Raw genomic sequence first — 25,598 nt, 5'->3', positions numbered from 1 at the left:
AGGGTTTTCAATCTGTCCATGGCCACTCTCATCATCCCTGACAAGTGGAAACAGGGAGAGTGGTCCCACTACTGAAACCTGGGAAACCCGCCAACCAAGGGGAGTCTTATCGGCCGATAACTCTCCTTTCCCCAGTAGTGAAGACACTTGAAGCCCTCCTACTCCCACTCTACACGAAACACCTGGCCCCAGCCCCACATCAGCACGGTTTCCGACAGCAAACCGACTCATCTAACCCCCCCTCTCCCTTTGGACCCAACCTGTCGAAACAGCATGTTTCCTGGGCCTACCCTTAGATGAGCTAGACGAAGACGAACGATGATATGACTACACTGACAGGGCTACCTATGCTGTTAACAACAACAACAACAACAGGGCGGTGCAGTCCCTGATCGTCATCGTTTAACTCTTCTAACGGTAGGAGCAGGAAACATGCTGTTTTAACAGGTTGGGTCCATAGGGAGAGGGTTGTTAGGTGAGTGGGTACATTAGCATGCCACTATCGGGGTCAATTCTGTATAAGAAAGAGTTTAACCTGCTACCTTATTCAGACCGTAATTGAGTCAAAGTTACACGGATCTCAAGTGGCAGATGAAGCTCTTCGTCTGTAACCTAATAAATTAACCCTGTCTTGTGCGCTGAAGCTCACCATTGAAATATCCTTATTTCCGCTGTCTATTTGTATATGTTTCAAAGATTGATCTGTAATTATATTTCTTATAATCTTATACATTAATAAAAAAAAAACAGTTGTTTTACATATTTGTTTCATATATAATGAGCATCCACTATCTCATTAGAAAAAGGAACTTAACTTTTTCAACTTTTCACAATACAACCCTGATTCCGCTTAATCTATTACAATCACAGCTGTAAACACCCGGCTGTCAAAATTCTTCAAAGTTGCTATCTTATTGCAAAATATATACACTCGCCCGGTTTGTGGTTTGTTTATTTATTATATTTAAATTCTCAGTCCCATTAAATATGAAACAGAAACGAAAACATTCCGATACGGAAGCCGTTAACAGTAAGCAAAATCCGCATACTGTAACTGTTTCACAAATCAGCGCGGACATCATATGGCAGGTAAGTGTTGGCACACATTTCGTGTGAAACTTTTACAAGTTGAAATCTGCATATTGCATCTCAACAGCTCGCCTCACAATACTGGTCACCAGAAACACCAGCGGATGAGCTCTTGCCTTACAATGCAAACATTATCGAGGATATATATAGCCGTGAGATATTAGATCACAAATCGGCTACACGTCGCATCATGATGCTAGAATTCAGCCAATACTTGGAAAAGTATTTGTGGCCTAATTACAAACGAGAGACGGCTACGCATGCACATCTCATGTCTATTGTAGCTATGGTTAATGAGAAATTCCGCGAAAGAGTTGAAGTTTGGCCTTTATTCGAAGCAAAGCCGGAAGAGTACCCGTCCTTCTTTAGACACGTGCTCGAAACTTGCCTACCCTCAGATGGTGGTAAAGGAAGGCACGCAACTATGCGTGAAAAAACTGCGTTGATAGTGTTTCTTAATCACTGTTTCAATAGCATGGAAATTGAGTTGTGTCGCGAGCAGGCAAAGCGCCTGGTATCCCTGTCAATGTGGAGTTGTTTACAGCCAAGTGAGTGTTCCTGCTTGACTACTACTATTTTTGTTTTATAAAAACATCGCTCTATTGACTATAAAATCTTTGCAGAACGTTTGGAGCAAGAGTTGCGTGAAGTCCCTGAGTGGCGCAAATTTTGGCGTCGTCTACAGAAAAAGGAAAAAGGCGTTCAAAATCCGGAGGTAGAATGGGAACGACATTTTTTGCAAGTGAGTAATCTAAAGTGCGTGAAGGCATATAAACTACTTCTACCGAGCATTAACGGTAAATAAATTGGTATTAAATTGTTGTATACGCATCAAAGCGCGCTCACTCGCTTTCAAAACGAACGAAGTTAATTCAGCTTTGATGGCATAGCAGAAAATGTTATGTTAACAGTGAAAAACGTATTAAAAATGTAAAAAATGTTTACGAGATATTGTATATAACTGTATATACAGAAAAGTGGTGTGTGTTAGCATTTTCAGGCAGAAAATTATTTTCTAAACAAAGTTCCTAAGTGCAGTTAAGTTCGTGGTGGCAATGGGGTTTTAGAGAATTTTTGATTTGATAAAAAGTATAAAGTGAACCATAGTAAGCAAGTAAATAATAGGTGTAAATGTGAAAAGTTTATTTTCATCCACTATCAGACTAATTCCTATTTCACTTGCACTTATATTACTTACTAAAACTCTTTTGTCATTACAGAATTTAATTAAACAATTTCTAAGTATACTGGAAGCCATACCACTCGAGGGTGATTTCCAACCTAATATAGTGACGTACTGTGAACGTTTTTTGGAATTTATTGTCGACTTAGAAGCATTGCTGCCGACACGACGTTTCTTTAATACAGTATTGGATGATACACATCTGCTGGTGCGCGCACAAATCTGTAATTTAGTGCAACGTGAAGAAGGAAAATTGTTCGGTCAGGTAAGTGACTAATCATTTAAGAATTTAAGTGTTATTACGAATGTATAATCGGTCAAGTGTGCTTGGCACCATTTGACAATCATAAACAATGTGTTTTAAGAATAAAAAAATATTCTGAAAATAATTGATTGTAACATTTGCAATCACAAGAAAGGCACATTCAAAGCATAATTATTTTTATATTTTATATTTAACATTACATTTGCGTGTGTTGATTACTTACCAACTTTTCTATTGTGATCCAATTTGGCACATACACAATTAAAGCTTTTTGCGAAGAAACAGTTCCAACTAAATTGAAATAAAAAACTGATCATTAAAAACTTCATGGAAAAAATTGTTTACTGATAAACTCTGTGTTAGAAATACAAAATTGCGATAAAGGACCATAATTTGATTTTGTACTGCCCTTTACTTATCCAATACTCTACTAGCTTCGAGTTCGGTATATGGTTTTATATATATTATAATATTTAATAATCCATAATATTCAATAATCCATTTGAAAGCACTACTTACCGCACCAAGCTTAATATCCTTTTAGCATAGGCAATTGGACCCCAGATCTTTTTGAATACGGTATAACCTGGTAATCTACCAACATCTTTACCTTCTTTCAATGTTTTCCATAAAGTCGCATCAGCAGCTTTTTCAACATTTAATTCATTTTCGGATTCAGAATCAGAAATAATCCTCGATCTTTTTTTGCTAGGAACTATATAATGAAGATCCTCGTCTTCACTACTCAGTGCTATTGACTTCCTCCCCTTTTTCACCTTCGTTGTCATATAGTTCCATATAAGTAGCATTTGATTGATTATCTGATTAGTCTTCTCTTATTTTGTTTAGTTTTTTAAACAAAAGACAATTTTTTTGGTTTTTAATTAGGTGTAAAATATTCGGCCGCCGTAGTTGTTGTTGTTGTAACAGCATAAACATTCCACAGACTTACATACTGTGAATGCTGCTGGAGTGACAGTCCTTGTCCGGATATAAATCCGGGTCGTTTCGGTAGCGTAGAACCGACTGTCGTGGAAACGCCGCCGTAGTCTAAGGGGGCATCCATAAATTACGTGAGATATTTAAGGGGGGGGGGGGTCGAGTCAAATCTCATCTAATCTTACGTTGGAGAGAGGGGGCGGTCTCGGCAAATATCACGCAATTTTTTTTCTGATTGAAACAAAAAAAAATTATACTATTTTGGTCCATTATCCAGATTGTACATGCTTAAGATTTAATCTTAAGCGTAATCGTAGTATGATTAAGATCATTCACTAATTCGTTCGAAAGAAAATAATTTCATTCATACTTCGACGTTATACATTACTGCTGTCAAACCACCATATTTGTTTTATACCAAATAGCTCAATTTAATCTGAATTTACGGTACAGTGTAGCCCGTCGGTTGTTTTCGCGCCACTATCAGCCGGACGTGCGACTCGATGAACAAGAGCGTACGGGCTGAGTGGCAGCGACATGCGGACAGGTTCCAACCTTCTTTGTTTAGAGAGCCAATATTTACTCCAGGTACATTGCAGTTGATTCATTTCAAATTTTTATGCGTGCCTATTTTTTTTTTTTTTTCCTTTTTTAACGAGCGCGAATGTCAACAAATTTTTATTAAGAGTTAAAAAGGGAAATTGTTTTTAGTTTTTTTTAGGTTGTGAAATACGATGATCAGAACTGCTGCAGCCCACGCCGGAGTGATCTGATTGAATGACGTTTGATAATTCCGGACTTTAAAGAACATGACGGAAAATCATTTCCTCCATTTCTAAGACGCCTACCGATTCAACCCCTGAATGCCTTTATCAGCACGCCTTATGATCTCTATTGCCCAAGTATACGTGATGATTTAGAGAAAATATGATGCAGTACATGCGGTATTTACTTCGCATCTATCACAAGAGCTGGAGAGCACAGGCGAGCAGCTCACATTGCACCAGCTAAGCAAGCGCGTATGTACCGCAAAGTGCGACCCTCACGGATTGTCGAAAGACGAGCTAATGAGTTACTGGGCGCAAGCGTCAACGGCTTAGAGTGGAAAGATCAGAACGAAGTTGAAGGAGCAGATGATTTTACTGAAAATCATATGGACATGTTGGTCCCAATAGTCTCTCTTGAAACCGCGCATGATTCTCCATGGACTGAATTAGAGTAGATATTCTTTCTTTAATCACAGTAGTTACGATTTAAGTCTTCTACGAGTATTGTTAAATTTTTATTACACTCATAACTCTCAGCAATATTGATTACTAGTCTTAACTAGTAGTAAATAAAAGCACGAAGCAAAAATCTCACGTGAGATTGGGGGATGGGGAGGGGGTTGAATAAAATCTCACGACATCTCATCAGGGGGGGGGCGGGGGGAGGGAGGTACAGAAAATTGAAAAAAACACCTCACGTAATTTATGGACGCCCCCTAATGGCTTGGTGCGTGACTACCGTTCGGAGTTCAGAGAGAATGTAGGTTCGAATCTTGGTTTAACACCAAAATTAAGAAAACGTTTTTTCTAAAAGCGGTGGTCCCTCGGCAGGCAATGGCAAACCTCTGAGTGTATTTCTGCCATAAAAAAGCTCCTAAAAACATATCTGCCGTTCGGAGTCGGCTTGAAACTATAGGCCCCTCCATTTGTGGAACAATATCAAGACGCACGGCACAAATAGGAGGAGGAGCTCGACCAAATACCTAAAAACGGGTGTACGAACCAACATCTGTATTTAAAAAATAATATTTGAGTTTTATATAAACATTGAAATGAGTCAAATTGGCTCAATCCGTAAATCTAGTGTTAATACCCGACATTTTCTATGCATTCCGAAAAATATACTTAATGAAATGTCCTAAATATGCTATAATTTCGTGTTGTTGTTGTTGTAGTAGCATAAACATTCCCCATACTTAAATACGCGGAATGCTGCTGAAATGGCAGTTCTTTGCAAAGTACGCTTCCACAGCTCTTATGACCTCATCATTTGATGAAAAACGTTTTCCACGCTTTTCCGGTCTGGAAACAAATGGAAGTCGCTAGAGACCAAATCTGGTGAGTACCGTAGATGCTCCAACAATTCGATCTTTAACTCATGGATTTTAGCCGTTGTCAAAATGCTCTTGTGACACGGTGTATTGACTTGATGATAAATAATTTTTTTCTTTTGCAAACTGGGTATCATTCACAAATTTTTTCCTTGAGCTGGTCTAAAAGATTACAATAATATTCAGAATTTATTGATTTACCAGTTTGCACTTAATCCACTAACAAATCTCATTTCGCATCCCAAGAAACTGATGCTAACACCCTCTTGACCGATTTCTGGACACGAACTCGATTCGGAGCCGAAGTCCCAGATTCACACCACTCCTTAGCCTCTTGTTTTGATTTAGGATCATGATGATACACCCAAGTCTCATCCACAGTGATGAATCAACGCACAAAATTCACTTTATCCTTTCAAAAACGCTCTAAATGTTACTGAGAAAGCACATACGAATGTGTTTTTGTTCCATTGTTAGCGAATGCGGCAACCATTGTGCACACAGCTTTCTGAAACCCAATACTTCAATCAAAATATTGCTTACACTGCCTACTGAGATGCCTAGGGCTTCTACTTAATCCCTTTCAGTCACTCGACGATTTTCCAATACGATATCCTGTATTTTTTCTACGATTTCTGATGTTATTACTGTTTTTGGACGTCTTTAACGTGGATCGCTTTCGAGGCTTGTACGACCACGTTTAAATTCAGCAACCCATCTTTCTACTGTCCTAATTGATTGCGCAAAGTCATTACACACTTTCAACATTCGTTCATAAATTTCCTTTACTTTTAAACCTTCCAAAAATAAAAATTCAGTCCCTGTACATAATTGGCATACATCAAAACCATATGTAAAATAGCATGTGCCGTTATCCACTCACAAGCTACGCTAGGTATTCAAATATAAAATACAAAAAAAACTTGTACTATAAACTATTTTATTCCACTTAAATTACTTTTGTTCAAAGTCTTCACAAATAACTACAAATCTCTGTGCGATTCGCAAAATTTCATAATTTTCAGCTTAAGTACACTTATTAGTCGTTTAGTTAGTTACTTAATTTAATTTCGAATACAATATCATTCGCGTACAATAACATTTAAAAAAATATGAAAAATTAAAATTAATGAGAGTTTACTTAGTCTTGGTATAGTGTTGTACGATTGCTTTGATTCGCTTTGCTTCCTCTTACAACTACATACATTCATAAATAAGGCTACAGACTAAGAGTTTAACAAACACAATCCCACATTCAATTCATGAAATGAGCAATGCACCCTGTATTAATGCCATTTACACCGATGTATGTCTGTATGCAGTCACTCTCGACTCGATTGGTACCCCATCCGGGAATATGCCATTTGGTTGATGTGTCACCGTTTGCTGTTGTTGCTGTTTGGGCGCGTTTCGAACGCGCGCCTCATCTCAGTAATCATTACAATTCATATAATGCATCTCATCGCCCCAATCGTTGGCCGATGGCGGCTCATTATAACAGCATGACTTCTTCAATAGGAATGTAACATGTTTCTGTCGCAGCACACAGATGTAGAGAAGAAGCGGCGCCTGCGCAGCATTCACCAGTATGTGCGCATAGAGGAGGCCATCGTACGGCAGCCAGGAAAGCACAAAGAAGAGCCACGCAATGGACATGATTAGCAGCATCCATGAAAACATGATGAAACTGTGCGATTTGTGCAACAACAAATGCTTAATAAATAATGATAATATGTATGTAGGTATTGTCTTGTATCACTTACTTCGCTCTCAACTTGTGCTGTATGCGTCCATAGACATTTCTGCGATTGATCAACTTCAAAGTGGTCACATAGAAAAAAATATTGATGACTATTGTGCAGGCGATGGGTGCAAAAAATATCCATATCCCCAGCCAGCCGATTGTTTCCTGATCGCCAATCAGATTTTGTTGTTTGTATGATTCAGCATCGAGGAAGAAATGCGCAAAAACCGCCAATCCAGCCATTAGCGCGGTGAGGCCCCACGCATATGCTGAGTAATAACAATATTTACGGCCATCTGTGACACGCAAGAAAACGTTGCGTGAGCGAAAAGTCTTCCAAATGTAATAGCCGAAACTGTTAAGCCAGAAGAAAGCGCCTAGCAAGCTGATGTAGAGTATGATGTCTGCGGCAGCGAAATGGGCGAGTGGTGTTAATAAGTATTGAAAAAAAACAAAATGAAATACGCACAAAATATATATATATATATATACCTTCTGTCAAAAAAGTACCGGGAATTGTTCAATAAAACGCAAATTAATTGTTTAATCCTGAAAATTTATTTTGTCGTCTTCAAAATAGGCTCCATTCGAAGCAATACAGATATGCCAACGATTAGCCCAGTCATCAAATCACATTTAAATGCGTTTGAAGAGATCTTCTTCAGCTCCTTCAGCGAATTCTCCTTAATGGCCTCTATCAACTCAAAGCAGCGTCCGCGGAGTGTCAATTTAAGTTTTGGGAAAATGAAAAAGTCACAGGGGGCTAAATCCGGTTCGATGATATTTGTCGAGTTTTTGGTCAAACAAGTGTTAACAATATGATATATGGTGCAATTTCCATGAGTTTTCTTTCAACTAATTGGGTCGTTTCCTACGCACATTCTCTCTCAAACGTCACATATCTTCCAAATAATATTCCGTAATATTTATTTACCGTAGAACCATTTGGGGCGAATTTCGAGTGCACAACATCATGATAATCAAAGAAAGCGAGTAACATGTCTTTCACTTTTGACAGACTTTGACGTGGTTTTTTGGGTTTCGGCTCATGTGGATAGCCCCATTCAGCCGCCTGTTGACGGGTTTGTATGTCAAACTCATATACTCACGTCTCAGCACCTGTTATGTAGCACTGAATAAACATTGGGTCTGAATTCACTTGCTCAAGCATGTCTTCAGCTACCTTCTTCCGATTAATTTTTTGAAAAAAAAAAAACGAGAACGAGAACGAGTCAAGCAGTCACGCATCTCATGCATGTAAAATGTTGCGAATTGATTCGTGAGACACGCTGAGTTACCTCCCTCAAATTTAAGTGATGGTTTCCAGCGCCATTTCCTTAACTTTGTCGAGGTTTTCATTCGTTGAAGACGTTGATGGGCGACTAGATCGAGGTAAATGTTCCACGACTTCTCGGCGCTCTGCCGAAGCGGTATAGCACTCGTAGACTCGTGTTTTTGATAAGACACACTCACCATAGACTTTCTGCAACATTTTCAACGATTCGCCACACGAATTCCCGTTCAAAACACAAAATTTAAGACAAATTCTTTGTTCGATATTTTTATCAATAGTTAAAATCGCAGTTGACTGATATAATTAAATGCCAAAAACAAGCTAATTGACAGATCAGGATCAAACTCTGCGACATAATAGAGGACAGTTATACCAACACTCCAGCAAAAAAAAAAAAAAAATAGACATATGTGTAATGCGCGCTTTTTAAATGAACTATTCCCGATATTTTTTTGACAAAAGGTAAGCACATATGCACATATTTGTATTACCTGCTATGATAAAGCTCACGTGGTTGGTGAACTCCGTAAAGATGCGCACAAAATCCGCAGCTTGGCTAGCCATTAAGCACACCGCAATAGTGGTGATTATGTTGCCCACAAGATCACTGTGGTATTGAAAAGAGGAAAGAATTTTTGAATGAAAATCAAATTAGCAGTTTGTTGGTATTATTATTTGTTTGTTACATTACTCACCGCAAAGTGGGCAGGATAAAGTAGATAATTGATATGAGCAACAAGCTGATCAAAGAGATACCATGGAAAATGGGATTTATTACTTTACGTAGCAAAAATGTTGTATCCGACCATTTGATCTCCTTTTTCGTCAAACAGATATTTGCATACAGAATTTGACGATGCTGACCTGTGGAGGAAATAGCCTAAAAATAAATAGTAAATTGAAAATGAAGCAATTTCACTAGACTTTTACAAGGTTAGAACACAATTCGGCTAAATAACACAACAAGTTCCAAAAAAAAATGTTTTGAACAAAGTTGGGATTTGAGTCTCTATCGCGTCAATTCTGAGTTTGTTTTTATGGGATGTTACCCCCACTTTTCTCAAATCCATGCCCAGAATCGTGTTGAGCGTAAGACAAATATATCGGTAACCAGTCTTCTACAAAAAAAATTGCAAGTGAATTCTGTAAACCTGTGTATGCTATCTCGGTTTACTATCTATTAAATTGTCTTGAATTGTCGGATTCTGGAAATTAGAAAAATGTGTATACACGTAGAGACTTTTAACTACATTCTGGAATTGGCAACGCCTGCAAATGTAAAAAAAATACATTAATGCGAGACGCAATTACGTCAAACGAGCGATTTTCCGCTACGTTAAGATTCCTTGCCTCAGGACAAAGCTACGAGAACTTCAAATTCTTGACAAATATTTCACCCCTGCTCCTCGGTTTAATAGTTGTAGAACAAATCTGTTCAGGAATTTTTTTGCACTAAAGTCACGTAGCTTTATCCCATTCTCTGGTTTCTCGATTTTTTATATTTTTCATATTACAATATATTATATATAACAATATACATAAATATCAGTTCGTGTTTAAGATACTCAATTAAATGCACTATTAATTTCTTGCTCAAGCTCATTTTTTTCCGCCGATATGCACACTTCATGCACATACTACTTCTGAAACCTTGTATTTCCATAGCATATCCTGTTATACTTCTTAAAATTATATACCCTTTCATGTCCAATATACACCCACCTTATCAATGCAATATTGTCCTTGTGTATAATCATGAAACAGTGACTTTCGTTCATCATCCAAATCGGCGTCATAGTCGGTGTGCTCATACAACTCCTCTTCTTCCTCATTGGAGTTGGTGTAGTGACGTAATTTGCCATCATCCAAAAGCACCAACTGGTCAGCACTCTAATAGAAAAATAGACAACAATAAAATATGTGTCAACAAACAAGTGGATCTCGTTGCTCTAAACACTTAATTATTTAAGTATTCAATTTCGCTACAATGAATAACTAAATAAGTTGCTGCCGTGCCACTACACTTACACCTTGGTAATGATATATAGGCCATGTCTGCATCGTGCCGCAAGCCGGTATACCAATAACAAACTTAAATTTCACAGGCACATTATGGACACCTTGATAGTTGGTGAACATCGGTTGAAAGTAGTCTAAAAAAAAGCAGAAGAGAAAAGTGGATAGTGAATACAGATTATAGAACATATGCGTTGTTGTTGCAAGAAAATGTTTCAAGCTGTTAAATAATCTTAACACCTTCTAGTATCCAACTGGGCAGTAAAAAATAACCATAAAAACTAGACTCGTATCTATGCACTCGTTTTGGCGCACTTGTTGCCTCGCAACAGCATTCATTCAACTTTAAATGGTAATAGCTGCATATAGCTATACATTTCTACGAGTATATAAAAATATATCGCACATAATTTCCGCCAATTCTAATTGTACCATACGAGTATGTACAGTCGTAGAGAAAATTGTGGATACAGAGATCGGAATGAATGTTAGAAATACGCAAAGAATAAGAATTCCATAGAAAACCTATATAATTATTAATTAAAAAATATACCAATCCCTTCATACTATTGCAGCAGAGATAGTTGAGTACTATAGCTGTAGTGACTATGCAATGCAAAGTGCCGCGATGCTGTTTTAGAGAAATATGCAGCGTATATCCTAAAGTCAATAAAGATACGGTCTACCAATCTAATGAGGGTCCAAAATAATTGTGGGAAAACGGCTTGAAATGCTTTCAGAAGCGAACCCGAAAGCTGCATCAGAAAATGGGCAACTAGCAAATAGTCCAAGCTGCGAAGAAAGAAATGGAACCTTGGTAGCGTTGGTGATCAGCGCGCACTTAAAAAATAGAGAGAACGAATTTACGCACTGGCTCCAACAGTGACGAATTTGAAAATAAAAAATGCACACTTTTAATATTCTGAGGCCGCTCAAGCGAGACGAGGTGCGAATACTAATAATGTCGCATGAAAGCATTAAAACCTCTGCAGTCTAACATCTGTAGGATGAATTATTTAATGTTCACAGTTAAGAGTTTGCAGGGCAAATACGCCAGCTGCTGAGCGGTATTTTGAGAAGGTGAATACTTTTTCAGTGATCGGAATTTGAGTGAACTGCGTCGAGTCGGGTATTGCTCGATTAAGACCCTCCACTAATGACATACATATATGGCTTACAGAAAATCCTATTACCGTCTCCCATCTACCCGCGGGCGAAAGGTCTTTACAATCCTACAAGTAATTTTTTCGCTTAAATGCAAAAGTAGAAAAAATGTTTGTCTAAAACGGGTCGCCCCTTACCAGTCAATGCTAAATCTCTCAGTGTATTTCTGCCATAAAAAAGCTTCTCATAAAAACCCACTGCCAGTCGGAGTCGGTTTTGAACGGACGCTATGGCTGAATGGGTGTGTGTGTGACTCGATTGCTTCGGGCTCGAAACCCCAGTAGGCGTGAAATATCAAATGCCAGAAAAAGTTTTGTACATATAAAGGCGGTCGCCCCTCAGCAGTCGATGCTCAACCTCCCAGTGTATTTCTGCCATGAAAAAGCTTCTCATCAAAACCCAGTGCCATTCGGAGTCGATTAAAAGCGTAGGTTCATCCATTTTCAGGGCAGCATCAAGACGCGCACCACAAATTGAAGAGAGAGTTCGGCGAAACACCCAACAAGGGATGTCCACGCCAATTATACAATATATAAAGGACATCGCATTAGTAAACAGAATCGACTGCTTCTTTAATAGTGTCTGCTATCGTCTGCTGAAGTGACCCGGAAACCTAAATTTGTGCTTACTGGAGAAGAAGCTGCATGTTTCTCAATAGAAAAATGTCGGTGCAGAAAGGAGAGATTGGACCTAAGCTGTTTGTGCATCCTTGGAGCTCAGTAGGAATGGAATTGAAGTTTTCGAGATTGTTTGAACGCACATTGCTCGTGAGCCGAGCTGTGATAAACCGAATATTTAAATATTGAAGATCTAGTAAAGAATGGTGTTAGATATAAAATTTTCAGGAAACTAGGACTAGTAGAAACAATCGTCTGACCTTTTTGCGAGCTGAGCAATGGAACATCGAGCACATCTTCTCCGATTTTGCAGGTCTCGCAAGGTGCAGACTCACTCGCCTAGGTAGGGTAACTCTAATTCCATGGGTGATATTTAACAAAAGGCCTGAGGAAGTGCGCATATTAATTAGAACTCTTCAGTTATTGTCTCACGATCAATTACAACATACCACATCGGAGGACGCAACACGCTACGGTCCAATAAAAACTAACTAGACATCAATTTTAGAATAGAAATTTTTTTCAAAAGTTGGAGATACAAACATACATTTTTTAGTTGCAAGTTGGGATAACTTAAGCAAGTCGCAAGAATGGTGTCACAAGTAAGGCGGCGATAGCTTAATGTATGCTAGTGGCACTTAATGGGATAAAGCAATGCAATAATTTGTATAAATTGTTATAAAGACTAAGACCATTTGTGGAACAACATCAAGATGCACACCACAAATTGGAGGAGGAGCTCGGCCAAACACCCAAAAAGGGTGTACGCGCCAATTATATATATTTATATATAACGACTAAGCTTAAACAAACTGTCTTATCAACGTCTCTCTCCATCTCATCACCCACAAACTTTTCATATCTCACAAAAAATTTGTATAAGTACAATTCTGTGTGACTGTAGGTATACGCCTAACATAACTAACAAATGAGGAAGCAAACAATTACGGCATGCAGTCCAAACGAGCACAACAAACGGTTCAATGTGCCGCATTTGGTAAAGCATCTCGTGCACTTGTTGTGCAGGACCAACGGGCGGGCAAATAAGCTGCTTATTGCATTTCATCAATTAAATTTATTCTCCTTTATTTTTCATTGTTATTTCCTTTTCTTTTGACGAATTGAAGTTAAAGCCAAAAACGACTAGTTGATTAATGGCATACGCTTTATTGCTTCGCACGTTTGCTCAACCATTTCGTTACTCATTAGGAGACGCTACCAGCTCATCTTTGTTTCTTCAACCATATTCGCATCCATCGTTCTTTTCTGTTATTATTTTTGTTTATTTGCAATTTTATTAACAACACAAGACTGTCTGTGCAACAACACAAAGGAATTGTAGATTTGAAATTATGCATCTGCCGACCAGTGGCCACTCACATTCACTCGCTGTGAGTGCCTGAATAATGCACACATATACATTGGCATGTGTAATGATAGTGGTGAGTGAACATCAGTGAACGCTTAATTGTTTTGTCTTTGTTAATGTTTCCTTTTTTTCACTGATCGGCCGATCGAATGCAACGTAACTGAAGCATTTATTAATATCTGCAGAGCAGCAGCTGCATTTTTATATCAACCGTTGGGTTGAATAATAAAAAAACGGTTATTGCTAGCTGTACCTTGCAGAATAATTATGTATTAAAAACAAATTAATATTACAACGAGGTTGACGACAGTTAGATAACAACAACAATACTAATAACTGCCCAATAGCTTCCTAATTTTGTGAGCTGTGTCGTTCCTGCTTTGGCTATGAAATTTCATAGCTACTCTGACATCAGTAATGAGTATACTAAAAATCGTACAACTATTATTTGCAAGATTTTCAAAATTAATTTTTCCTATTATTTATATGTATGTATATGATATATGTATGTATATTAGTTTGACCGCCGTAGCCGAATGGTTCGGTGCGTCGGAGTACGTAGGTTCGAATTTCCGTGAAACACCAAAATAAAGAAAAAGCTTTTTCTAATAGCGATCGCCCCTCTGCAGGCACTGGCAAACTTCCGAGTGTATTTCTGCCATGGAAAAACCTCTGCATAAAAAATTACTGCCGTTCGGAGTCGGCTTAAAACTGTAGGGCCCGCCATTCGTGGGTAAATATCTAGACGCACACCATATATTGGAGGAACAGCTCGGACAAACACCCAAAAAGGGTGCTATTATATTATATATATGTATATAATTGCATATTACTCGCATAGTTCAGAGAAGTGAGTGCTTATGAGACCTTATTCATAAAAAAGAAATTATCCGATGTTCAGCAAGAAATGTTCCTTGATTGCAATTTAAATTAAACTTATAAAAAAATCAGTGATTTTTCTTACAAATTTTAAACATTTCCCTGCTTTCTACAAAAGCAAACTTTGAGCAAAAAAAAGTAATTTTTTCCTCTATTAGTAATCATTTTTCCCTCAAAATTTGGCATTTAGAAACCATACCCAAAAATTGCGTCGTCCGATGTATTTTATGATGGTTCCAACGATTCTATTCTGGTAAATAATCACCGAAAATGTAAATAAAATCATGTGACCACTTATTGCATTACCCAGGAATTGGAGATTAGTCAGAAATCTGTTTCAATCGGTTTTCTGAAGAATAATTAAAATCTGTTGATTTCATTAACTAAATGAAATGAAAAATTTTGAGAACTAAAGAGTTTTTTAAAAGGCTCGTCTAGATGTTGTTTTAAAATAAAACATGTAAAAATTTAGATTCTTTCACTAATTTTAACCAAAAATTACATAAAAAAGGTACCGTCTAGGAGTTATTCACTACTAACATCTAAACGTCACTTTTGAAATGCTCTTCATTTACTTCAACTAATATTTGCCATTTCAAAAAAGTTGTTTATCCATGCAACATATTTGTTTATCTTTTCGCAAACGAAATCATAGTAAAGTTAAAATCTTAAATTTGATTGTGAATTGTCCTATTTTTACATGTCTTTTTAATATTTGGCCTATAATTTGTACATTTTTCCTAGAACATGCATTCTATTTTTTTATTTAATTACCAAAAAAGAAACATAACAAAGCCATTGTTGTACGATTTTCAGTAACATTCACTGTACACATGCATACTTGTAGAACATTTAATTCTGCAGCATTGGTGCAATGACTAATACTGCTGCATATGTATGTGATTTGCTAAATAATTATATTTGAAAACATAGAACAAAAACAAAAGCTGACCTCAATAACAGTGATTTCCACCTACAGCGTCATCTGGTTAATTTCTGTTGTAGAATACGCATATGTAAATATTTATTTGCTTTTATGAAAATTTTGTCTACCCACTAAATATTTTTAAGCACACCAGAATTTTCTTTGACGCCCCGTGGTTTGAAGCTCACATAACTGTTTTTGTTTTCAGACTGCAGAAAGGGCGTAATGGTATGAACTTATCTGCCTTTCAGCGAAGGAGGAAGTCTTCGGCTACTCTGTTCTATGTTAATCGTTCATTATATAAATATTGTATAAACAATTTTATTCGGTCGTTTGGTTGTAGACTTGGGACAGAAATTGTTTTACAGACGTGTCGATTACTTCATTAGCGCTGATGAAATTAGAAGGATTATCTTTGCAGGTTAGACTTTGAAGGCTTATCGATTCGGAAAAAATATATTGTATTTTTTTAAGGTTGATAGTACTGTCGTTATAAAATACTATAAGGTATTCACCAAAGGTGAGTAAAAGATGACCAGAATTGTGGTGACTATACTCTCTATTTTTAACCGTTTGTGACCCTTAGTTGCTTATGACTTCTGAAGGAAAAATACAATTCCATGAATACCGTTTCATTTCCGTAAAAACGGTCCGAAGGCCGTTTCGGCATTAATGTTTAAAAGCCGTGTCAAGAACTGGAATCGCTAGCGTAAACTTATTTTGTCCCAGAAAGCTCTCTTTGAAATTAACGAAATGGTTTTAAGAGAATAAAAAGGATTGTCAAATTTATAAACAAAGTCAACTTTCAATTTGATATTGGAATTTTTAATTTACATTGAAAGACTTCACCAGCCCACTTTTATATAATATAGATACTCTTTCGCTTGTTTTTTTTTCACTTTAAGTTGGTGAAGATCATCGAGTCTAAAATAAAAATGCATCGACTTCAACTTCCAGTAAAAAAATCAATGTAGGTTAATAATATCGATACCCTCCTCAAATACAACTTCCTCTAGATTTAATAGAGAATCAAATCGAAAGAATCCGTTAGTGGACAGACCACAGTTGGAGTTATTGAAAGAAGAGGTCTCTAGAAGAATCTACGTATAGAATTTTCCACTTGGTGATGATAAGAATTTCAGACTATGAAGCAACAGCATGAACATAATTAACCAAATTAAAATACAGCCACAACGTCGGTCGAATATTGTTGTTCAAATAGATGCCACGGGCCCTCCTCTTGGTATTGCCGTATTCTCATATAAATACAGAACTATCAACTGAGTTCTTTTTGAAAATATTAGAAAAAAGCGCCATAAGTAATTTTTTGTTTTTGTAGAAAGCGTAAAACTTCCTAGTAAAGGTGGAGTATATCTTCATTCAAATATCTGCCCCGGCTGGTTCTGCAGTAGCCTATCTTGTCAACCAAATTCTTCCTTCCACATTCCAGTGAACTTCATCAATCTATTCATTCTCGCTGGTTTTCCTATGACCTGTTGCTATGAATAATATTTATAGTTCAATTGCTCACAGTGTCAAGATTTATAGTTTATTCCTTCTACTGGAACTATCAATTATCGAGTAACAAGGCACTTGAGACCTCTTTTTAAATCTTTTAAAACAAATTACCACCTTACTGCAGTACTTCCATCCTTATGGCAATATTTCAAATCTCATTCCAGCTTTCTTGATATATTGAACTCGCTTTTCACCGTTAAATAAAATCGATATGCACACGACACGATGGCAAAACTCTAAACTTTTATACTCTTGATGAATTTTTTCTGTAACTAAAGAGATCTCGACGCTTAACAAACTTCTGCCTTTTTTGGTCCGGCGTTAAAACAAAAGACAAAAGACAAAAATGATGCACATCGGCTGCACACATCGTGTTGATTGGGTGGGAGGAGAGCAATCTTTGGGTTTCATATTTATTGAAGAACATTTTGCTGAAATCTGACTCTATCTCACGAATGGACATTAAGGGTCAGGGAATGATTATGCACATTCCACGTTCTTTAACAATAAGACACATAAAATTCTAGCGGGGTTTAATTGCTGCTCCGAGGCGACCAACTGACACCACCAAGTCATCTGCTAATATGAGTAACGAATGTGGGGCTCAAAATATCAATGACCAGTCGCTCATCCGAAAATACCTTGCAATAAACGCTCAGTTTGGACAACGCAGCACTCCTTTTTGAAGTATGTTAGAAAGTACGTTAGATTATTAATTAGAAATGGTAGAAATATTTTACTAAGTTTCAGAAACTTTTTGAATTGGAAGTAGCTGATTGGGTTAAAATGACATGGGAGTTAAAAAGAAAGCCGCCAATAAATCAAACTTTAGCGTCTGATAATGTTGGCCGAAATATTAACGATCAAGATCAAAGAGCAGAAGACCATTTCATTTCCAATTGATGTCACTTTGGACTTCACTAAACTGAAACTTGCTCGAAAATAGGCGTAGGACTGTCGGTTAAGGCGAATGAACAAATTAATGAGTGAGGAGTGAGGGTATCTTATAGGGTTGGTTTACACTAATAACAGCAGCTCATTGTTGTTATTTAATACCATCACTATCAGTCACAATTTCACTGCATTGGGAACTAAATACGCAATATTTTCATAAATCAGTAATAATTTATCTCTGGACGTCGGTAAGAAGCACTGATAATGGACAGTTCGTACAAAGTGAAGTTTACCATTCTTCATTTTTTGGATTTTATCAAAATTTAAAAGTGTTTGTCATAGCTCAAATGAACGCTGTCATATGGATATTTACATATGTACAATATTTCAGCGTGTATGTATTTTTGTATGTACATATTTTTATTATCAAATTTTTTAAATAAATTGATATAAATTTTAATATGAGTGTGCATCCACATAGTATATCACTTGCTATGAAGGAAGATACATATCTCTTGCTCTAATTTTATTTAAAATAATTCAAAATTGAAATTATTCAAACAAACCCAGTTGTTGCATTGGATGCAAGTTTTTATTTCAAATAAATCTCCAAGTCGAAGTTAAATTTGATACGATTCGATAAACTCCCTACTCAAATGTATAAACTATCTACTTATAGTTAATTTCTTAGCATTCAAATTAGTTCCACTCAACTTTAAATTAACATAATAATACGAGGTTCGTTAATCTATTTGATTTCTGACAGGGTAGGTGAATAGCCTGCCGTTACCAGTTCTAAGTGGTGAAAATGCCCACCGATCGTTGCTTAGGAATAACGCCTTTTTACTGCTGGAAGCGCCATTTGTGTTTCACATTTTTCTGGCAGAAGGATCGCACAGATGGTTTAAGACTTCGAAGAGAGAACCGTGCTTTACGTGGGATTCAAACCCACAAGTGAAAAAGCGCTTGCAGCGTCTGCAAGTTGATGACAGGTAAAAAGTCGTGAATCTATTCACATGAGCCTAGAAACAAAAAAGTATACACTGTAGAAGCATTTCAAGATTAGCCAAATCCGATAAAAACTGCTACCGTTAAAGATTGGCGGTTTCACTTAAAATTCGCAATGTCAGCTGTTGTTTTTGCATCATCAGCATTATCCATACATGTACGGGAAATGGTATTGGAGTGGCAAAATATTGAATAAATGGGTAATTTTCCATTAAGTTATAATTTGGCACCGACAGAGTGCTTCTTGTTCCCACCCATCAGCGACAAACTGCGTAAAAAATGATGGTTCAAAAAATATACATCATACATCATATGTATGTTATGAAAAATTGTGTGAGTCTTAAAAGAAAAGGTTAGGCTAGGTTGGACTTAGCTGATTCTGTAGATCGCACATTGACCAAAAATTGATCCAAGCGTTTGGATGGAGAGCTTTTTTTGTTTTAATACACTGTTCAGATAATTTAAGTAGCTAATTGTTTGATCTGCCACACTTTCTAAGGTTGTAAATGATGCAGAACCCAAGCAGTTAATTCGTGTTTTGCTAAGTGCAGGGCAGTGGCAGAGTAGGTGCTCCAGAGTTCCTCTCGCGTTGACTTCGTTACATATTATGCATGTATCGTTCTGCACTAGCTTCAGTTTAAAAAAAAACATAATAAAGGAATCGGAGCCAGTTTCAATGTATTGGTTTATGAATTATTGAGCTCACAATATAAATATTTACCCTAGTAACAAACTTAATAATGACTTTTCTGCCGCAACAAAAGAAATTAGCACACACAAGAAAATCATTAATTCAAAAAACCGAGTCACCCATATGATTTAGTAGTGTGTAAGTATAAGTATATCAAATTAGCCCACTATTATTCAATATGCCACCAGTATGTATGAAAGCTGTATTCAATTACTTTACCGCGCTCTGTTTACTTTATAAATTTTCATATGGGTTGAAGAACAGTTTTTTGTTTGTCTCCCCACCTACCACCCGCAAAGAAAGCAGTCATTACTCCTGCTCTATCCGCAGCACATAGCTTTGAAGCACGTTTTATTGCTATCAATATACATATTTTTTTATTTTTTGCTTTTTGTTTTGGCGGTCAACGCTGCCCACTGGCGTGTTAGTCAAAAAAGTAACCAAAACCAAATGTTTATAGTCAATTTCCGCAACTAAGCACGCGCTTCGAAGATGTTTCTTGAAATTAACGATAATAGGCGGCATGACGCCGCTGAGTGTACTTACATATGTATAGTATGTATGTAGCGGTATTAGAAATGTTTTCGCAAAAAATTTCACTAACTCCGAATTGCTGCCTTTTTGTGAATTCTGTCTTGCGTTTTTTTATACAAGTGGAAGACTTTTTGTAACCTGCGAATCAAGCTTTCTGGTCGATATGTTGTTGATTGGTCAACCACTTATTACTCAATCATGTTAATGCTTAAAAACGATCATAAGATTCTCCAAATATTTAAATTTAATTTTTTTATCATTGTTTTATTTCATTTCTATTTTATTCTTAATTTTTTTTTATGCTTATTTACTTATTTTTTTACTACTTTATTTTATTTCTTATTCTATTTTATTCATTTATTTCCATTATTTTAAATTTTTATTTAATTTTATTTCATTTAATTTTATGTTATTTTATTTAACTCAATAATTATTTTTTTTATTTTACTGTTTGACGTTTAATTTTTTGTTCTATTTCATTTTATTATTATTATTAAATCCTTCTTTTCTTTTTCTACTACCAAAGCCTTATCTTCTTATTATTATAGTTAAGTTAAATATATTGGATTGATTTGTTAATATTAAAATCATTCTAGTTGTACGAGAATATACTAATGTTGACGTCCTATTAAAAGACCTTAGTCTTACTCTGTACTATTGGTATAAATACATAAATATGAATAAAAAAAAATTATTCCTGCTGTTGTTGTACTTATTTTTTTTTGTTTTTTGTTTTTGTAGCTTACTCTTATTTATTTTAATTTATTCTATGTGATATTATTATTTTTCTATTTTAATTTAATTTATTATTCCATTTTTATTTATATCATATTTTTTAGTTTATTTGATTTAAATAAATTTATTTCCTTATTTTTTTTTATTTATTTTTTTTTATTTACCATTTTATGTAAATATTTATTATATTTTATTTTTGTATTTATTTATTATTTTCTTTTATTTTATTTCATGTCACTTTTACTATTTGATATTCCAATATAAATGTGTTATTTTATTTTACTTATTTTATTTTAATTTTTTATTTTTTTATTTCCCTTATATTGCAATTAATTACATTTTTGATTTTATTTTTGATTTTTTTCTTCTTATGCCATTTTATTTAATTTCATTTAATTTCTTTTCATTATTACTTCAATATTTATTTTATTTGTCACTTCTTTTATATTAATATATATATCATTATTATAGTATATTCATATATTACCTTGTTTTATTTTATTTAATTTGATATTTTTTTAGTTTACTATTTTATGCAATATTATTTTACTTTATTTTTTGCTTTATTCCATTTATTAATTTCATAAACTTTTTTTTTGTATTTAATTCTAAGGAATATTATTTGAATTTGAATTTAATAATGTAGTTTATCATATGTAGAAATATTATTTTTATCTATATTAAATTTTATTTATTTTGCTTCATTTATTAGTTTATTTATGTATCATTTACCATATTTTCTCCTCGATTTAATTCAATTTTTTTGCTTTGAATTTTCTCTATTCAGTATTGCAATATCAAGACGCCTTATTTTTCGTGTTATTTTATTTTACTGTTATTGTTATATTTTATTGTGTTATTGTAATTTAATTTATTTAGTTTTCTAATAACTCCATTAATTACATTTTTTTTTAATTTTTTGTTTATTTCTTAACTTATTTCTCCATTTCCATTTCATATCTTTTCTTTTTAATTATTGTAATTTTTTTACTTTATTTTTCGCTTCATTTATATATTTTTATTATATATTTATTATTATTGTTTATTCATATATTATGTTATTTCATTTGACTTAATTGAATTCTCTATTCTATATAAATATTTGCTCTATTTAAATTTATTTTATTTTTTTTATTTATTTCATTTATTAATTTCCATTTGTGGAACAACTTGAAGACGCACGTCGCAAGCACCCAAATAGGGTGTAAGCGCCAATTATATGCAATACATAAATATATATATTTCATAAAAATTTTTGCAATTTACTCTAACTGTTATTATTTGTTATATATTTTTTGGTATTTATTTTACTTTAATTTTTTAAATTTAATTAATATAATAATTTATATAATAAACTTATTGTTAAATTTAATAGTTTAATTTATTCTATGTAAACTTATTTTCTTTAACTATATTTTATTTTATTTTGCTCGATTTTATTATTCAGTTTTATTTTATTATTGTAATCTTTATTTTTCCTTGATTTAGTTTAATTAAAACTTTTTTCTTAGAGTTTTTTAATTTGATATTCCATTACACATATGTATGTATAGAATATTTTTTATTTTTTGTGTAATTTTGTTTCACTTTATTTAATCTTTTCTTACTTGTTCCTATTTGCCTTTATTTATTTGAATACTTAGTATATGCAAATTTGTCACATTTCTTCGCCTTACCACTTTCATTGACCTGCGAGCAAATGCCGTCCACATGAATTTCGAATTTTTCGCAGCATTTATTCACCAAAATCAGATTCTCATCTTCCGTTGCAGCAGCAGCGTTATCCTTAGTGGTCGCGTGCCGTCGCTGTAATGGGTGTAGCTCAGTCGCTACCGAGAAAGCTAAGCTTTCGCTACTGCTCCTACCAACACCACTGCCACAGCAGACGTCAGCGGCACAGACTAGAAGAAGAAGCATGGCATAAACCAGTTGCCGGCTAAATGCAAATGCCGGTGGAAGATAGTAATTGTGGATATTACTTTTGTTATTATTATTATTAAAATGACTGCTGCAGCTGGCTGATCGATGAGAGGCATTGGAAGAAGGGTGGTGGGTGCTGCGGCCACCGACTTTTCGCCGCCTCTCATGGATTTCGTTTATGAGTAGCATATCAGTGGCAGTGGTTGTTGCTGATGCTGTTCTTGGTGGTGGTGCTGGTGTTCTCGTCATCAACCCGAACATGTTTGTTCTCTTTGTGGGGATTGTTGCTGTTGTTATTTCTGTCGTCATCAACGTCATTGGCTTAATCGTTGATCGCGCTTACCACTACCACCACCACAACGTCCCTACACCTATGATGACGATCAACTGTGTGTGTGTTTTTGTTTTTTTCTTTTCCTTGTATTTACTTTATTTTTGTAATACAATCTCTACGCCGCTCATTGGCGACACCAATTGTCAGTTACGAAATATTTGAAGGGAAATGCTAAATTACAAAAAACCAAAAAATATGCGTATTTTTTGCTTGTGTTGGAGTTGTGTATTGATTCTCTTCCTACAATACTTGCGGGCTGATCTCCCTTCGTCTCGCTCGACGCGCTGGAACTTTCGTAGCTGGAACGTCACACTCGTTTGTTCGTTTTCACTATGTCTTCTCGATTCACCTTGCTGCGTCATCCACGAAAGCCGGTTTGTTGGTAAGCGTGCAGGCAGGCCTTTTTATAGCACACGGTCAACCAAAATTTTATAAATTCTCAATTTGTTTAAATCGTACTTTGTATCTGCGCTTGGTTTTAATTTGGGCTTATTTGCGTTTTTAGTATTTATTTGTTTCAAACCTAATTTATGCACTTATTTTCATGGAAAATATTTTCGTCTTTTCTTTAAATGGAACTTCTGTTTTAATATTTATACACTCAGAAAATATCAAGTGCGTTACACTCATGCAATTTTCAATTGCGTTCTCATTTTACAAACCACTGAAACTCTCCCGTGTGCGATTAGTTTTGCTGACTTACGCCTGAACTACCGTCAAGTATGTTTCGTCAGCAAAAAATATATCCATGCCCATCAAATTGGCGCGTATCACAATTTCCTTCTCAACACTACAGTTGATATTCCATTTATTCATGTTTCGAACACTTCTGCATAATTTTCAAAAAGTGCATAAATTGTGCCGAAACACTGCCATAATATTAACGGACGCTGACAACACAGAAAAAATAAATACTTTCTACAACACCGCTCAGGCATTTGCATATAACACAAATATTCGTTATTTAATACACATACTCATACATTACATACATATATATATATGTGTGTATGTATGTATATGACAAAAACAAAGAATGCGGATTGAAAACGCCGACAACAAAAAGCGGCGCGTTTAACAAATAATTATTGCAGCGTACAACGTTCACCAGCTTATTGTATAACTCTCCAGGAACACTAACAACCGACTGATTGCCGGTTTGCGCGAGCGAGCGACTTTCAACCATTGACTGCTTGAATGCTAGCTGACTACGCTGCGGCTAGTGAAGCCGTTGTCGGTCGACTTGTTGTGTTGCCATCTGACTTTGTGGTTAGCTAGTGGACTGCTGTGACTGTTGCTTTTGCCTCTGCTGCGGACACCGTTGCCGCTCTCCCAGAAACACCGGTATGCAGTGCTCTCTGTAACTATTCTACCTTGCTCCACTCTAGGAAAATTGCTCGTTACTCATTATTTGACTCCAATTGGTGGTGGTAATGATTGCTACGCTAAGCGTATGCTTGCAGCTCTTGTAGCGCTCCCGACTTTGTTATTAGCCTGCTGTTTAAGCGCAGCTCATACCCATACATGGCTTTCAAGTGTGCTCACAGCGATATACAACCTCTTATATGATACATATGCAAAGAAGAGATTGAAGGTCTGTCCCTGTAGGAAATAAACTGATTTCGCATTGGCGCTTTGCTAACAAACTCTGAGGCATACATACTTAACATTCTTTAACGAAATCTTGTTTCGTTCTTTCGTGAGCTTCTCATAAAGTTAAAGCATTGAATGCGCTTTATGAAACGTGAAATGTTATAAATGTTCGCCAAGTATTGGTCTGCTAAATATTCGGCTATTTTTGGAAGTAATGGTATCTCATCAGGCGGCCGTCGTAGCCTAATGGGCTTGTGCGTGATTAGGCTATGAAACTCCAATATTAGAAATGGTTTTTTTCTAATAGTGGTTACCCCTCGGCAGGCATTGGCAAACCTTTGATTGTAACTCTGCCACAAAAAAAGTTTCTCAAAAAGTTTCATCTGTCTTTCGGAGGCGGCATAGACTGTAAGTCCCTCCATTGATGAAATAGCATCAAGGTACACACTAGAAATTTGAGGAGGCGTTCGGCCTAACACCCAACAAAGGATTTGCACGACAGTTATATGTATGCATATATAAAATTATCACATCTTAGTTAGATCGAGAAATTTATCTATAAATATTTTTAACAAGATCCATATTACTAAGTAATTAGAGACTATCTTGTTATTATACCGTCCACTAAACTTATGGAGAGTGTGCAAAATATACTAGCAACTTTGACATTTTTTCATCGACTATCGGCTAAATTATTCACGTGTGAGTTCCATGATCCATCAATCGTTCGATCGTTTGGTGTAAGCCAATATTTTTATATGATAATAGGTTTCCCGGATTTTCGTCATT

At 35.6% G+C, this 25,598-nt stretch overlaps 2 protein-coding genes across 5 annotated transcripts in view; one reads left to right on the top strand and one right to left on the bottom strand.

Moving 5' to 3' along the window:
- The first annotated feature begins 888 nt into the window (after positions 1-888).
- LOC128869949 (RNA helicase aquarius) overlaps positions 889-25,598 on the top strand; it is a 41,049-nt gene continuing 16,339 nt past the window's right edge. Inside the window, exons 1-4 of the mRNA XM_054112550.1 lie at positions 889-1,089; positions 1,157-1,637; positions 1,713-1,831; positions 2,310-2,537. Coding sequence (XP_053968525.1) covers positions 988-1,089; positions 1,157-1,637; positions 1,713-1,831; positions 2,310-2,537 — 930 coding nt within the window. The 5' untranslated portion in view covers positions 889-987. The remainder of the gene's footprint in view (positions 1,090-1,156; positions 1,638-1,712; positions 1,832-2,309; positions 2,538-25,598) is intronic.
- LOC128869959 (probable G-protein coupled receptor Mth-like 5) lies at positions 6,487-24,470 on the bottom strand. 4 transcript variants are annotated; one of them, XM_054112554.1, is made up of 8 exons: positions 24,316-24,470; positions 22,639-24,106; positions 10,641-10,765; positions 10,335-10,502; positions 9,308-9,492; positions 9,104-9,219; positions 7,338-7,722; positions 6,487-7,261 (listed from the first exon to the last, which is right to left on the bottom strand). In XM_054112554.1, the coding sequence occupies exons 2-8, from the start codon at positions 23,198-23,200 to the stop codon at positions 7,003-7,005; spliced, it is 1,800 nt and encodes a 599-aa protein (XP_053968529.1). In that variant the 5' UTR covers positions 23,201-24,106; positions 24,316-24,470; the 3' UTR covers positions 6,487-7,002. The 4 variants fall into 4 exon arrangements, with proteins under 4 accessions (XP_053968529.1, XP_053968547.1, XP_053968535.1 ...); XM_054112572.1 differs by having other exon boundaries at positions 22,639-23,387; XM_054112560.1 differs by lacking the exon at positions 24,316-24,470 and having other exon boundaries at positions 22,639-23,387; positions 23,461-24,309.

This window comes from Anastrepha ludens, chromosome 2 (assembly GCF_028408465.1).
Source record: "Anastrepha ludens isolate Willacy chromosome 2, idAnaLude1.1, whole genome shotgun sequence".
Taxonomy (NCBI): Eukaryota; Metazoa; Arthropoda; class Insecta; order Diptera; family Tephritidae; genus Anastrepha; species Anastrepha ludens.
This window is presented reverse-complemented; position numbering and strand designations above follow the sequence as displayed.

What these genes read in the sequence shown, in the direction of transcription:
- LOC128869959 (XM_054112554.1), bottom strand. Translation starts at nt 23,200, where the DNA reads ATGACGTTGATGACGACAGAAATAACAACAGCAACAATCCCCACAAAG. An exon ending in GACAATATTGCATTGATAAG is followed by an intron (nt 9,493 to 10,334) that starts GTGGGTGTATAT and finishes ATTTATTTTTAG; the next exon opens with GCTATTTCCTCCACAGGTCA. An exon ending in TTTATCCTGCCCACTTTGCG is followed by an intron (nt 9,220 to 9,307) that starts GTGAGTAATGTA and finishes TCAATACCACAG; the next exon opens with TGATCTTGTGGGCAACATAA.